The sequence below is a fragment of the Microdochium trichocladiopsis genome (genome assembly GCF_020744255.1).
Source record: "Microdochium trichocladiopsis strain MPI-CAGE-CH-0230 chromosome Unknown B0I36scaffold_1, whole genome shotgun sequence".
Taxonomy (NCBI): domain Eukaryota; kingdom Fungi; phylum Ascomycota; class Sordariomycetes; order Xylariales; family Microdochiaceae; genus Microdochium; species Microdochium trichocladiopsis.
In genome coordinates this window covers 1349364-1363463 of record NW_025763544.1, presented here as the reverse complement: position 1 = coordinate 1363463, position 14100 = coordinate 1349364, and the positions used below count along the sequence as shown (strand labels likewise).

Below are 14100 nucleotides of genomic sequence, written 5' to 3'. Positions count from 1 at the left end.
TATCGCATCGAGCCAGCCAGTCCAGCACGCGAGTTCGCGGCCGAGACCGGGGCAATCCCGACGGAGTGTGTACCCCAAGTCGACAAAGGCTACCCCACAGCCACAACATTGAGCCCCAGTTCCGACCCACTCGGGCAAAAGCCGATCCCGCATCTCTTCCCGCGAGGATCCTAAAGGCCTGACGATTTCTAGCCCCGACGAGGCACTACAAACATGGCGGCCAGAACGTACAAGCCAGTCGCATTGGAGCGTTTCTTGCATCTCGTGCTGATCACAAGGGTTGCCCAGTGACCTTGACCAACGAAAAATGGTGTGATCATAAAGTGGTATCTTGGGACAAAAAAAAAGGTACATGAAAGAATAATGACTGCCCAGGCGACCACGGCATCTACTGCGCAGGCCAAATATTTCCGACATAGTGCAATATCGACGGGTCCACCTTGTCCAGCTCGTACTCTTGGATCTGTTCGCCAGAGATGCCGTAAAAGTGTGCATCCAAAGTGAATGCTATCGCCGTGAACTTGGTGCCGGCCGGAGCACCAAGCAGGCTCATCTTGTTCGTCCCGTCGTTGGTCCAGACTCCCTTCAAGGAGCCGTCGTCGGAGAGCGACAAGAACAACGCATCCCTCCAGTTGTTGTATTGTGTCGCAGCAAAGTTGTTCTGTTCTGATGGGAGAGCGGCAGATTGTATGGCCACGCTTTGTGTAGCTGCGAGAATTGTCAGTTATGCTTCATCCCTGTGACTGCTTCAAGAGTTTCTCTGCACAAGACTGACCATTTACCCACGCGTCGTCAAAGACGGAGATTTGTAGCGGCGCCGAGGACGCTGTGGCCACTCCTGATGAGCCCAGCATGGCCCCGGACAATCGCTGGTTCACCAGCCGTGGAATCAGGGCCAAGCTCGAGTTGTTGGAGAGGTCGGTACCGACGACCGCGACATCAGACACGGTCCAGTGACTCGAGTTTGCCGTCTTGACCGAGCCGTCTGATGGCCGCTGGTAGGCGACACACCAACTTCCCGCGCAATTGTTGTTCCAGCAGTCTTGGTACATGGCAGACAGGTGCGATCCCTTGCGCACCTCCAGGTATGCACCGTCCAATGTGTTGTTGGTCCAGGCATCGGGCTGGATGTCGGGCTTTACCGTATGCACCGAGCGAATAAAGTTGAAGGCGTCCAGAAAGTAGAGCTGGATCTCGTAGCCGGCCGAGCCGCCCTTGTCCATCACCGCCACGGTCAATGATGTCCCAAACTGCGGGCCGAATGTGGTCGATGTCTCGAAGAGCTTGCTGATGTTGCTTGTGGACCAGTTGTTACTGTCCGAGTCCCATCTGCGCTCGATGATGTAGTTGTACTCGTCCTGGAAATACACGTTGCGGTGGCCGACATTGTTCCCATCTGTCCAATTGGTGGCAGCAATCTTTGTGATCCCGAGAGGTTTTGGGCCGGGAGGAGATGTCGAGGTGCTGTTGCCAGTGCCGCTGCCTGCGCCGCCACCCGTCGAGTCTCCGTTGTTGGCTGATGACGAGCTGCTCCCTCTTGATGCCAGGGCGCCACCAACACCTCCGCCGATTGCGGCAATTACGATGACGACGATGACGGCCAATACAATGTAGAATGTGCGAGCTGCCAAACCGCATATCCTCTTCTTCGGAGGCGTGCCGTCCTGGTTTGGGGCTACCTCAGGTGCATCTGCATACGCCTGGTATGGAGTGCCATCCTTAGCCAGTGAAGTGTGTGCAATGGTACCAGGAGACGCAGAATTATATGCTGTCGTGGGAGTGCCATAGGGATAGGAGCTTTGCGGCGAGCCGTATTGATTGTACGCAACTTCTGGGTATTGCTGGCTGGGTAGCCCGTGCCCTGTGGCAAGCGCTTCCTTCTGGTATTGGTCAGGGTTGTAGTAGACCTCTGGAGCTTGGTGGGAGTTGTTGACCTCCAGCGTGCTGTAGTCCTGCTGGTGTGCCATGGTGCCGACAATGGATTGCGGCCACGCCGTGCACAGGTGGTAGCTTTGACACAGGCGGTTGTGTTTCCGAATGAGGGGAAAAGAACACAAAAGGTCGCTCGACGGAAACCACAAGAGATCGGCCGAGTACAATCGCTCCCGTTCAGCCTGGCCCGGCAGGCAAGTGGGCTATCAGCAAGCCAGGCAGGTTGGGGTCGTCTCCAAACGCGTTACCATCGGATTCTCCTTGGCTGTACGCAGTAGTGCAGGCGAGCAGGGGTCGACTGCTACAATGTCGCTTACCCCTGGAAGATGGGGGGTGGTCGGCAATGACGGCTCAAGGCCCCTTGTCGTCCATGAGACGTGTCGAGCAGCCTTTCTCCGTCATCCCTCGGAGGTAATTCTGCAAGAGACGTGCGGGAAAATAGAGGGCGTCATGGAAACAACATGTTCCGGTGTTCCCTTTCCGTGCTCCAAACTTCTTGTTGCTCGTGGCCTGGTCTTGCTCGTAATATTGTCCACTCAGTTAACTGTGTCACTAGCAACTGCCCAGAAAGGCAAGGAGAGACGCCTAGCTCTTAGTAATGGGATGATAGACGCGAAATCCCTGTCGTAGGTCGTGGGGCGGGAATGGTGGTTGGCTGTTGTGGCTGCTCCCAGCGGGTCGCGTTTCACTGCGCAACCATGGCGAGTATGGCACGACCCTTGTGCCTGTCACTGGCCCGTCATGGTCCACAGCGGACGGAACGGCCGCGTCGGCGGGCGGATGAATGGCGAGCCTGGCGAGTCAACTGGCTGGCCCGGTGTCCTCTGAGACTTTGGAGGCGCGGCAGATGCTGCAAGGCCGCCGCGCCGTTGGCGCTTCCGTAAGCGCTAGCAGCAGACAACACCACTCTGGGGCTCTCATCTAGGGCGTTTTCAAACATGAGGCGTTGGTGGCGATGAAGCTGAGCAGGGCGAGGCGGGAGCTAGCCCAAGCGCGCGTGTACGCAGATGCTGATATGTAGCAGTCAAAGACGCGGGGCCGCGACAACCACCCGATTCTTGTTGCACTGCCCAGCCCCTACTGCGCGCTGTCGTCAGGATGCAATGCTGGGAACAAGGCATCCTGGGGCAGGTTATGCTGTCGCATCAAAGAGACTGCTGTTCCACTGGGACGTCCTTTGCCTGGAGCTTAGAAGCCTCTCCTGTTGATGTTCGGCTGATTGAGCATCTCTGGTGGGCAAGGCAGGCGGCGATGCTGGACGGAAGGCATGCTAATTAAAGCAACAGATGGGAAGATCTTCGTGGTTGGTGGTTTTTGGGCCATCTGCTGCCGGCCCCACCCTGCTGGCTGGAGAAGGTCAGCCCTACACCGCGTCCTTTTTTCCAGGTGCAGTCGGCCGAGCCTGCCTCTAGTCACGTTCGTTGTCGTTTTCTAATGCTCTTGAGGCCGAGGTATCTGGCCTCGATGTCATCGAGCGGGACACCAGCAACAGTTCATGTTCTGGTCTTGTCCCTTCGTGGATACATGGCCCGACAAGGTCAGGGTCAGAACACACAGACATCCAAGCGACTCGATAAAGGCTTTTCAAGTGGGCATCTTTCTCCCGCAAGGAGGCGGAAGCCAAGCAGGAGGACTTTCTAATTGCATCCGTGGCGCTCTTGTTCCCCGGGTCCTGTCTGCAATTCGAGCCGGTGCCCACCCGTGATGCTTGCAGGGCTCTGCCCGGGTATCAAGCCACCCAGTGCCCGGATGCTAGCTACCACACGCCCACTGTGGCGCTGTCTACATATAAGTCATCTTTCTAATTGCCTTCTCAAAGGTTTGCTTGCCCGCACCACCTTGTTCCAGACAACTTCCGTGACAGCGCTCCCAAGCACCACACAGCACAGTCATGACGGCCTCGAAACCTCTGCGTAAGACGCAGGTCCTCTCCCTAGGCCTGCCCCGCACTGGTACCTCGTCCATGTGTGAGGCCCTCACGCTCCTCTCATACAAGGATGTCTACCATGGCATCAAGTCCATCGACTCCCCGACAGACTGGGCCGTCTTCTCTCGTGCCGCCGACGCCACCTTTCCAAACCTGCCCACGTACACCGGCAAGCCCTTTACAACCGAAGAATGGGACGAGGTGTTTGGCGAGTGTGAGGCCGTCACAGACATCGGTTCCATCTTTGGTCCACAGCTCATCGAAGCATACCCGGACGCAAAGGTCGTTCTTGTGCAGCGCGACTACGAACGCTGGTACAAGAGCATGGACGAGCAGGTCTTTCACGCTCTCTGGGGCCGCCTGGCCGACTTCTTCATCGAGACAGTCGAGCCGATCATTGGCTCTGTCACTGGTCCTGCCAATCGCAAAATGATACTTGGCCTCTTCCGTGCTTCTACCGTCGACGAGGCCCGCGACCACGCCCGTGAGACATATGAGCGGCACTACAAGACTATCCGAGAAATGACCCCTCCCGAGAGGCTGCTCGAGTTTGACCCCAAGGACGGCTGGAGACCTCTGTGCGAATTTCTGGGCAAGGACATCCCCAAGGAGTGGGTTGGCCGGGAAGGAGAGTTCCCCCACGTCAACGAGGCGGCGGCGATGCGCAAAAAGATCATGGAACAGCAGTTCAAGCTGCTCAAGAAGGCGGCAAACGTGGTGGTGCGATATGCCGCCTTGCCGGCGGCTGCAGTCGCTGTGTGGTACACGCGAGGTCGTTTGTGGTAGCATAAGGTATGCGACCAGAGCACAAGAATTCATAAACACCATGTCTCGACAGAACAGCCTAGGTACAGGACATATTGAAACTGATGCCCACAAATCTACTCAGCTTTGCACGCAGCGTGAAGCCCTGATATCTCCTAGCTGCTCTTCACATGATGGAGCGGGCAAGTCACTGTCAATTTGGGCGGGCGAGTACTGTGGAGGGGCTAATCGCAGCTCAGGGGTCGTTCCTAAATCGGCTCAGGCTCCCCGGACATGGGGGCAGCCTTCCCAGTATCGCGCGGCCTGGCCACCAATCAAGAACACCGTACAACTTTCAGTCAGCCCTTATTCTGCACCATCAAGCCTAGCTGCCGCGCTGACATGCTGGCTGGCTGTGGGGCGATTCCGAGCTGATGGGTGGGAGCGATCAGGTACCAAGTCGCCTCTCCTGTATCCTTCCGCAACGTCTCTATTCGTCTCGTCATCGCCTGCTCGGACTATCTCCACATCATTCCTGGTCGGCTCTGGATGACTACTCAGAGATATTGCCTCATTGTGTACCCGTGCGTCTGAGCCATCACACACAGTGTCACACATGCAGAAGACGCCACTGAAGATTAGGCTTTCTGCTGTTCCGCGCTTGGCTTTGCCTCAAAGGGTCCCACCTAACTTGCCGAAAGGTTGCCTTGTGCAGCATGCAGTTGCCAGCAGCCGCTCAGGTTCCGTGCTTCGAGTTCCGCCGGTACGACGACTGGTGCTCCAGTTCCCCAATTGCCAAGTCTGTCAGCACGTCTGGCAACGATACAGACAACAACAACAACAATAGCAGCAACGCCACAGCCCCTGACTTCGTACATCTTCCTACCACCACCACCACCAAGAACAACAACGACAACGACAACAGCTTACAAGTCCGCAAAGATGGCTTTTGGTGCTACTCCGGTCCTGTCCTCATCGGCACAAACGCCCGCGTGATCCCTTCTAGCCTCGACCAATGGGCTTCCACAACTCTGTCCAGCCCGTTGTCAGACGTGCTCTGGCCGTTTCTGGTCTACGCGAGACTCGTTCTTGAGCAGTTTGGCCTTGACCACTACTGGATCTCTGTGCGTGCGACCCGAGCGAACCCAGAGTTTGACATGCCAAGATGGCACACCGACGACCTGTTCTTCGCCCGCGAGCGGATGAAGCCAAATGATATGGTCGACGGCGGTGGGCTGGCATGCACTGTACAGCGAAGCCAGGAGGTCGCCCATAGCACTGGCCGCGGGCTGCTAAGCAAGATCCGTTTGTCCACCAAACTGCCTTCCGCCCTATCCAATGCTTTCCCCGAGGCTGCATCGTCATCGTCATCACCGTCATCATCAACGCCAGCATCGACAGAAACAGACTTCAAGCTCTGCACCACCCTGCTGGGCCCTTCGACAAAGTTCATCCCGCACGCCCACCAGGCCGAAGCCCGGGCCTTGCAGGCCACTGCAAAGGCCCAGCTCGCTGTCGACCACACCTGCGTCGACATACGCTGCGTCGGGTGTGCGGCCACAGCCGAGGCCGTGCGGGTCAAGCTCGCACAGGATCTGGCGCGGCTGGGGTCCTGCCAGGCCGAGGAGATGACTCTCAGCCCCACCACCACTACCGGTAATGAAGAAGAAACAGGGGGAGGAGGAGGAGGAGGAGGAGAGGAACTGTGTGCTTCAACAGTGGAGGACAAGGAAGACAACGCGAGGAACGATACTCAAACTGCCGCTGCCAGCGCGCGGATGTGCTGCTTCTTCCGACTCGGTCCCGACATCGGGGCCGTGCACTCGGAGCCTGCCCAGGGCGACCAGGACCGCATCTTTGTCAACGTCGTGCCCGGCACGGAGCAGGAACTGCGGGGGCTGATGACGAAATGGGGCATGGAGTTCCCCAGGTCGTGGGGCGTCGTGAGGGACGGCGGCGTGCTGTGAGCTCTGAGGGAAAGTTTCCGTTGCCCCGGTGAAGGTTCCGGATGCTAGGTAATTGCAACCATGTGCAAAGCGTGCTTCCGTTTATTCCCGTCCGCGTCAGAATTTGGCTTTGCTGTTACGTTTGAGGTCATAAGGGGGAAAGATATCGCAGCGTGATCTATTCCTTGAGGTTATCTGATGTCTCTAAGTTCGAAGCAGGCCCACACGAGGAAACTCAAGCAATCGGAAAGCCCCCTATCTAATTTATCACCCAATGCTCCTTCATCATCAGCCAAGACATTAACCCATCTTGATCATGCGTCCTTTCTTGAAGTCTCATCCGCTAGAACGGATATTGAACGCCACGCCACGTTGTTTCACTTGACCTCTGTGTCAAGCCTGTCTGCGATGCTGCGTTTTGGTGATCTTGTCCTTGCTCCACCTTCACCTATAATTTTCCCTGGCAGAGCCGTGGCTGTCCCCTTTGTGGTCAGCTGCAACGTACTCGTCTCTGAGGCGCTTCCAGCCGCTATCCTGGCGATCATGTAGGGCCTTGATGCGGTTCCATGCTTGAATCCTGATCTCCTCATTATGGCGTTGTTCAGTCTGTTCGTGGGGATGTAGACCAGCGATTTGTGACTGAATCTGAATTCGACGTTCATCTTCCCGCACCACCATGGCAATGGTGAATGGATTGTCCGTGTTCACTGGTACAGGACATCAGATCCGAAATGACTGACTAGCAACAGAGTAATCCTCGCAACCGGGCTCGCGAAACCTCGGCTAGGAAGGAGGGGTTACTTACAGTCCGAAAGGCATTCGTCGGCTAAGCGTGCCCGCTGCGGACAGCCACTGGGAAGCTGGCATAGCCCATAAGGCTGCGGCTTCGTATCGTAACGGTCAGGTCGGCGATAATACGGATCGGAGGGGCGATCCATGTTTCCGTCATCGTTGTGGCGGCCAAGCGGCCAAGTACTGTTGTTGCCATGAAAAGTTGTTGCCCGTTTAAATCTGGAGCACTTCCGGCGCGCGGCGAAGTCCTGTGATGAGCACATTAGACGGGAAAATTGTGGCTGACGGCGGTTCCAGAGCACAAGTCTTTGGCAGGACCCAGGGCTGCGTATGCTTGACTTATAGCAGCAAGGCTACCTTGCACAGCCGCAGAATGCGCGTGAGCCATCTCCTCCTAATCGCTACGGCTCATAACTGTAATTGGGCGTCAGCATGAGGGTGCAAAATTCGACATGCACGTCGCCCGCACAGCCACGTCGCGAGCGCTTCATTGGCTCACAGCGCTATTTGTCGAAACGTCAACAAGGGCGGTTGGCCCGCAATGGCCACGCTCGACATTCATGAACCTATCACTCGAGCATCTCTAGCATCTCATGCGACGGCAAGACCTCTCCAGCAAAGTATGCCGGAAGACATAGAGCTCGGTCGGGATCCCTACAAGCCCGTGACCCCAGCCAGGACAGGCTACAGCTTGTGGGCGTCGCGCCTCGCCTCCGACAGAGACAACGAGCCCTTGATCTTTCGCAAATTCGACTCTCTCGGGGCGCTGAACCTGCTGTATCTGCAGTGCGAGTTACTAGACCTGGAAGACCAACTGGACTTTCTGGACTTTCTGGACGAGAGGCAGCCTGACATCGAGTCAGTTCGTGCGCTTAGAGATTGGGACGTTTTGCAGGCACAAGGTGGCTCACAACTTACACGCTCGCCGCCCGGTTCGACACATACAGCGAGTCCACAATCTGCCGCTGTTATAAGGTCTAAGCAAAGACTAGAGCTCATCGCGTCACTGAGGACGAAAATGAAGGAATACCGTAGGTCATACGCTCTCCCAGGGTTTGACCCCTTGCACTTGGAGATTTTCATCTGTCCCGTTCAGATTCTGAGAATGTGATACCATGCTCTAAGAGGAAGCACTCCTCCTGCAAAGCCAGATCGCGAGGCTACCAGCACCGAGTAACCGCGTGCTACAGGCCACGAAGCAGATGTTCTTGCAGGACGGATGGCCAGCCATTCAGGGGAAAGCGCGGGACTATCTACAGGCGGGCGACCTAGTCGCGCTCAAGGGCTCGACGCAAGAGCCGATATCGAACTTCCTGCGCAAACAAAGTGCCCGGGAGGTGAGTGGGCAAACAGTCCCTCCCTCGCTTTTCCTCGTGGGAGAATGACTAAATACTGAATGGCTTCTTTCAGGAAAAGGGAAGCCACACCGGTGTCGGCCGGTTCGAGGAATATCGGATCGAGCTCTGGGTCACTCTGATCACCGTGCTGGTCGCGATCGTGTTCCTCGTCGGCCCAGTCCTCGCCCTGTACTTTACTCAGAGCAGGCCCGCGAAACTAGCGCTCGTGGCAGTGTTTACGGCCAGCTTCTCCGGAAGTGTTTGGCTCGTCACAGGCGCGAGGAGGGCAGAGGTCTTTCTTGGGACAGCAACGTAAGCGGGTCCTCCAAGAAAGCCCTTTTTCCCCGGGGCTTATGATTCAATACATGGTTTAGCTATGTGGCTGACCGATAATCTCATGCAGGTATGCCGCGGTGTTAGTGGTTTTCATCAGTAACAGCGATGGCCTGGCAGACGGAACCGGCTGATGGGGTGGGATTCTGGGTGGAAATTGCACAAATTAGCTCGTCGCCGGAGGCTTCGCCGAAACGAGTCGAACTCAGCGACAAAACCAAACCTTTGGAAGTCCTTGCAATCCTTACATACTTCCGCGTTACTCCTTCTGTGGCAAATATATTGGGATTTGCGCTCAAACGAATATGTGTGGAAATATGGCATCTGCCCCGAGAATCCCGTGGGCATCCTCTGGCGGGGATCCTCTCTGTCAAGGGCGTTTCTTTTTTATTCTTGCCAAACGTCGGGTGTCATGACACCGAAAGGATCCCGGCTTCCTGGCACGACTTCTGAATGATACTCACAGACGGGGAAGACGGAGACGCCCTACGTGTTACCCCAAGGAAGCCGTGTTCCGGGCCACTCGAGAAAAGCAACCCAGAACGACCAACGCATTTGGGACTCCTGGGTCAAATACCAACCCCGTCTTAATCATTAGGCGACAAAAGGTCGGACCGCCAGACACATCGCGGTGCTGAAGGTTCACTGGGAAAAAGCACCCTGCGTTGTATTCGTGTGGAGTTTTGACGCAGAATGAAGTGACCCCAGTATGGAGGACCGCCAGCATACATAGAACCTTCAGATATCTGTCGGGTCGGCCACCGGACACGAAGTAACCCCCGAAGAGGCGCATCGCCTTGTTGCGCCCTTGTGCATCTACAACGAAGCAATACGGTCACGGCGAGTACCTAGTCTTGCAGTCATTCATTTACTGCTGGCCCCCGTCAAGATCCTGATGCTGCTGCCACATCCTCTCTCTCGCACTCTCTTCCCTCCGTGGGTCATGGTCAGAGCCCTGTCATCCGACGCCCAGTCATTCATGGTCAAGCTACCCTCGCATCTAGCTCAGCCCTGGCGGAGCTTTCCCGTTGCGGTCAGGCTTGCCCGGGGTGGAAGTGGGAAGAATGAGGGGGGGGGCGCTGTCAGCTGAGAGAAGAAAACAACAAAAATGACATGCCAACAATGTGACAGCCAGAGGTCCCCTGTACACGACCGCTGTCGAAAGGACTGACATTGCGCAAACCCGCCTGTAAAAGACGGCCGTCTTGTGGGGTTTCTTGTTTTGTTTTGTTTTATTTTCTTACTACCCTTTTTTTCTCTCTTTCGCCCAGCTGACTCGCACCATATCATTTGTGAGTTGTTCTTTTGTCCCGTGCCTGGATGATTGTTACCAGGTTTGTTGAATAGTAGTTGTTGACCTGCCTCATGTTTACGATGGGCACCGGTGTGCCACCATGTTAGGTTAGTCGCAAGCGGAAGAATTCCCAAGACGTGTTGTTACATCACAACCACGTTATTTCTTTCTTCATTCCTATAGTTGTTACTGGACCCACTACACCACTCCTCTCCTCTCCTCTCATCCTGAGCGGCGAGGATCCCCCGCGCGCGTGATAGCTCAACTGACCCTCCGTTGCAAAAGTCACAAGCACGCAATGTCCCCCCCCCCCACCCCCAGAAGCAGCAGTAGGTGGGACATTGATGAATGAACTACAAAAGACACATGGCACGCTGGCGTTCCATTGGGCGAAACTCAACTTTGTGTGGTGAATATTGAAACGCGGTCGTGTTAATCTTACGACGTGCCACGGTGACAGCCGTGGCCCGGAGTCCATTCCGGGTGAGACAGTCCAGAGGGGAATGCCACGCACCCGCCGTTGCGCATTCAATATCTGCGAGTCTTAACTCACGGACAAGAGGAGCACGTGCCACGCGATAGTCTTTTTGTTTTTCGTTTTTTTGTGACTTGATATTGATCACTTCTCATAATATGGGCAATAGCTGGCGGATGAATAATCCATCCCTTGTAATACACCGCACTTATAAGCCAATATATGCTTGCATGATCGCCGTGCATGCAGCCAACGAACGAGGCCCAGCCTCCGTGGGCGTGGCCGCCCCCTGCAACAACCCAGAGACCTGCATGATCTGCAACGTTGACCAGACCAGCAAACACCTAGCCTACGCATGAAACCCGGGCCGAGAGGCAGTCTTCACCCATGGGACACTGATCGCCACTGGGCCGTTGCTGCGGGTGAAGATTATGGTCGAATTGCCCACGCAGTGTTGAGCGCTCGGAGTCACTGATCTGGTCCGGCTCGCTGCTGCATTGCGCCGGCGCAAGCTATCGCTCGAGGGGGAGACGGAGCAACTTTGGAGAGAGCCTATATTGGCGGGGGTGACTGATATTGTTCAGGATGCAGCTACGGCAGTGAGGACAACTCCCGGCTGCTTATGGCGGTGGGGGTCAAAAGTCCACCGCCGACGCAACTCGAGACGGCCTGAACTGGATGGAGTCATGGGCTCCTCCCACGTGCAGGTTGTCGCTTTCGACAGACGCTGTTCCTGCATTAGATAGCATCTTTGCCGGAGTCTTTGCGAAATTGCCCGGCACTGGCAGTGACCAGAGAGGCACGATTAGGGTGGTGGCGTGCATGATTGGGAGCAAGCTACCGAGTAGTGCTGGGGGTTCCTTGATACGTTGCGAGTCTGGAACCCCACTGGTCGAAACATGCATCCGGACTGCTGACCAGGTGTCGCCCTGGGATGATGGCTGCTTCCGCATCCGTCAAGACAGGGCAGGGCAGGGCATAGTTAGACGATGGCGTGACGCCGAGCTCCCGTCCCCTCCTCTGCCATCTTTAGACCTCAGGAGCAAGCAGCAGCAGGGTTGGACCATGCGGGCCTTTCCGACAGTGTTTCGCCTGTCTTACCTAGGGCCCGTCTCCTCTGGCCCACGCGTGGTTCTGCTGCCGGCATGCGGCGCAATAGACTCTTGCTCCAGTGATCCTTGCCTCTTGCGTCGGCCGCATCAATGCTAGCTGCGCCCCTCACGCAGACAGCCTGCAGAGTTGATCGTCCGGCCCAGTGGCAGTCGGCGCCATCTCATGTGTATGTACGAATGTACTGTCTGTGTCGTGCCATCTCTGCAGCTTCAGCTCGTCTCTCGCAAGCTACCACGGCTAGCGCGGCCTATGGGAGCGCCCGCGGGCACCAGTTGCTGGCCTGCATAATTCCGGGGGCTCGTTGGGCGGGCGTGTCGGTGGTCGAGGCCGCGTACCTGCATCGTTAGCCCAAGGCCGGGCATGCACGGCAAAGCCAGTTGTGAGTGCGTGGGGCGCTGCCAGCCTCGGTGGATGTGCACCTCGATCCCCTGTCGAACCATAACCACGGGTCGGGTGCAGATCCTTGCCATCAAACGACGGGGCGGGAGATGATGATGGGCCACCAGGCGGATTTCCAAGCAAGCCCACACGAAGTATTACTCCGTATCAGCTGCAGAATGCGCGCCACTGCCCCCAACTCGGCAGTGAGCCGAGCCAAAGGCCACTCTGTCTGTCGCTCGTTGACCTGACCAAAGGGTGCAACCCGCGCGGGGCAAGGCCACACACACATGCACACACACTTTTTGTGCATGTTCTTCTGCCGTTGTTCAATGCTTGAAGCGTTGCCTGCAATGCGAAGCACGGCTCACTCACCCCATGCATCCGGGTTCAACGCCTCCAAGCCGGGTTTACCAGCCGCAACGCCTCGAGTCAACGAAAACAGCAAATGACCCCAAGCGTTTTCCCTGTCCGTTCCAGGTCTCTGTAAAACTCCAAGCCCGGGGTGGCGAAGACCCCAAAAAATGGCGATTGAATAGCTTTTGGCGTGTCATGCCCAGGAACACCTTCGTCACGCACTACCGTGTTGCGTTGAAGAAAGCCAGGGGACAAACTTCCGTCTCAGATCTGGTCAAGACATGGCGTGCCGAGTTTGGCAACTGAAGGTCCTGCACTTCGAAGAATGATCCCAGCTGAGTGCGACGCAAAGAATGAAGAAGGCAACCATGATGGTTTTGTCGCCGAGCAGAGACACTGCGTCGCCCGCGGCTCGCCTGCCACACTGCTGGCATTGAGACATGCGCATCTGGCCGCGTGTGGCTTCGCAGAGTTTTCATGGTCGTTTATCTCCGTCTGGAATCCAAACGCCGCCAGCCAAATCTTCCGATGGCTAGCTAAGCATCTCCATTACTCCGTAGTACAGGCTTGGATTGCGAACAATGGGACGCTAGGGACCCGCTACAGCCCAAGCTTGACTCCCCAGGGCGGAGTGGTCCCTCATAGGAGCTGGCGCCGAGTGACCGCATGATTTACCTATGCTGGCTTGGTCAGTTTCTGTCAGGCTTGATCTTTCGCTTCCGAGGCTCATCTTGGGTGTCGGCCCAGCCGCCCCAAGGTTGTGCCGCAGAGAGCGACGGCCAGTCCGGGGCCTGCTGGATGAAAGCAGCCAAGGGAGTTGCCCTGGCACCCTTTGCCATCGTTGATTGGACGGGGCGACGACTCGGTGGGCCCCCGGCGGCTTAGAGGCCAGCCATTGGGCTGACGGCTGGAACAAGCACAGATGTGGATGTGCTGAGATTTGGTGGTGCAGGGACGCCCCTGTCGGTGTTGAAATGCAGTCGCAAGTTGCCCAGGCCGACACGAGGCATGTTCCCAAGACATGACACGCCAGCAACGGTCTGGAGCCAAGGGGCCTGCCAGAATATTATTGCTCTGACCATGAGCGTGCTTGACAAAGCCGTGGACTGGAGTACATAGGCTCTGTGCTGGATGGGGGGCCCTTCATCTTTGCGAGACTGCGCAACGTAGGGTGTGGGATGAAAACCATCAGACTTGGCGACCGACGCACTTTGGGGGACGATGCTAGCGCGCCACCAGCGGATGGCCCGGTCGTTACAGATGTACCATAGTACGTGGGCGTTTAATGGGCCGGGCGGAGCGTCTTGGCACTCGCAGGCACAAAACCATCCTTATCATCTCTACACCCAGTTGACTGGTGAATGGGCGGGATTGATGTGACTGTGACGAAGTGCGTGATCACAATCGCTTGCGCGGGCGGGCGGACCATGTAAAGCGTGTGCGGTACCTTGCATAACTGCGTGCCGTTGCAA

The 14100-nt window shown here is 56.6% G+C and overlaps 5 protein-coding genes across 5 annotated transcripts; 3 read left to right on the top strand and 2 right to left on the bottom strand.

The window, feature by feature from the left end:
* Positions 1–388: 388 nt before the first annotated feature.
* B0I36DRAFT_343813 (uncharacterized protein) lies at positions 389–1967 on the bottom strand (the record flags this gene model as incomplete). The annotated part of the gene is made up of 2 exons (XM_046156199.1): positions 389–708; positions 776–1967. 2 exons carry the CDS (start codon positions 1965–1967, stop codon positions 389–391), a joined length of 1512 nt encoding a protein of 503 aa, XP_046018062.1.
* A 1811-nt stretch (positions 1968–3778) lies between these two features.
* Positions 3779–4755, top strand: B0I36DRAFT_309764 (P-loop containing nucleoside triphosphate hydrolase protein). The gene has a single exon (XM_046152175.1). The coding sequence runs from the start codon at positions 3824–3826 to the stop codon at positions 4643–4645; it is 822 nt and encodes a 273-aa protein (XP_046018061.1). The 5' UTR covers positions 3779–3823; the 3' UTR covers positions 4646–4755.
* Positions 4756–5319: 564 nt separating this feature from the next.
* B0I36DRAFT_343811 (uncharacterized protein) lies at positions 5320–6570 on the top strand (the record flags this gene model as incomplete). The annotated part of the gene is made up of 1 exon (XM_046156198.1): positions 5320–6570. The coding sequence occupies one exon, from the start codon at positions 5320–5322 to the stop codon at positions 6568–6570; it is 1251 nt and encodes a 416-aa protein (XP_046018060.1).
* A 211-nt stretch (positions 6571–6781) lies between these two features.
* Positions 6782–7705, bottom strand: B0I36DRAFT_4435 (uncharacterized protein). Its single transcript, XM_046162901.1, has 2 exons — positions 7355–7705; positions 6782–7256 (listed from the first exon to the last, which is right to left on the bottom strand). The coding sequence occupies exons 1-2, from the start codon at positions 7602–7604 to the stop codon at positions 6994–6996; spliced, it is 513 nt and encodes a 170-aa protein (XP_046018059.1). The 5' UTR covers positions 7605–7705; the 3' UTR covers positions 6782–6993.
* Positions 7706–7882: 177 nt separating this feature from the next.
* Positions 7883–9145, top strand: B0I36DRAFT_379077 (uncharacterized protein; the record flags this gene model as incomplete). Its single annotated transcript, XM_046160748.1, has 4 exons — positions 7883–8372; positions 8467–8678; positions 8752–8990; positions 9082–9145. 4 exons carry the CDS (start codon positions 7883–7885, stop codon positions 9143–9145), a joined length of 1005 nt encoding a protein of 334 aa, XP_046018058.1.
* Between the last annotated feature and the right edge of the window lie 4955 nt (positions 9146–14100).

Excerpts from the sequence above, each read along its gene's own strand:
- B0I36DRAFT_309764 (XM_046152175.1), top strand. The coding sequence starts at position 3,824 with ATGACGGCCTCGAAACCTCTGCGTAAGACGCAGGTCCTCTCCCTAGGC.
- B0I36DRAFT_4435 (XM_046162901.1), bottom strand. The coding sequence starts at position 7,604 with ATGTGCTCATCACAGGACTTCGCCGCGCGCCGGAAGTGCTCCAGATTT. Across the intron at positions 7,257-7,354 it reads CGACGAATGCCTTTCGGACT|TGAACACGGACAATCCATTC; the intron begins GTAAGTAACCCC and ends GTCCTGTACCAG.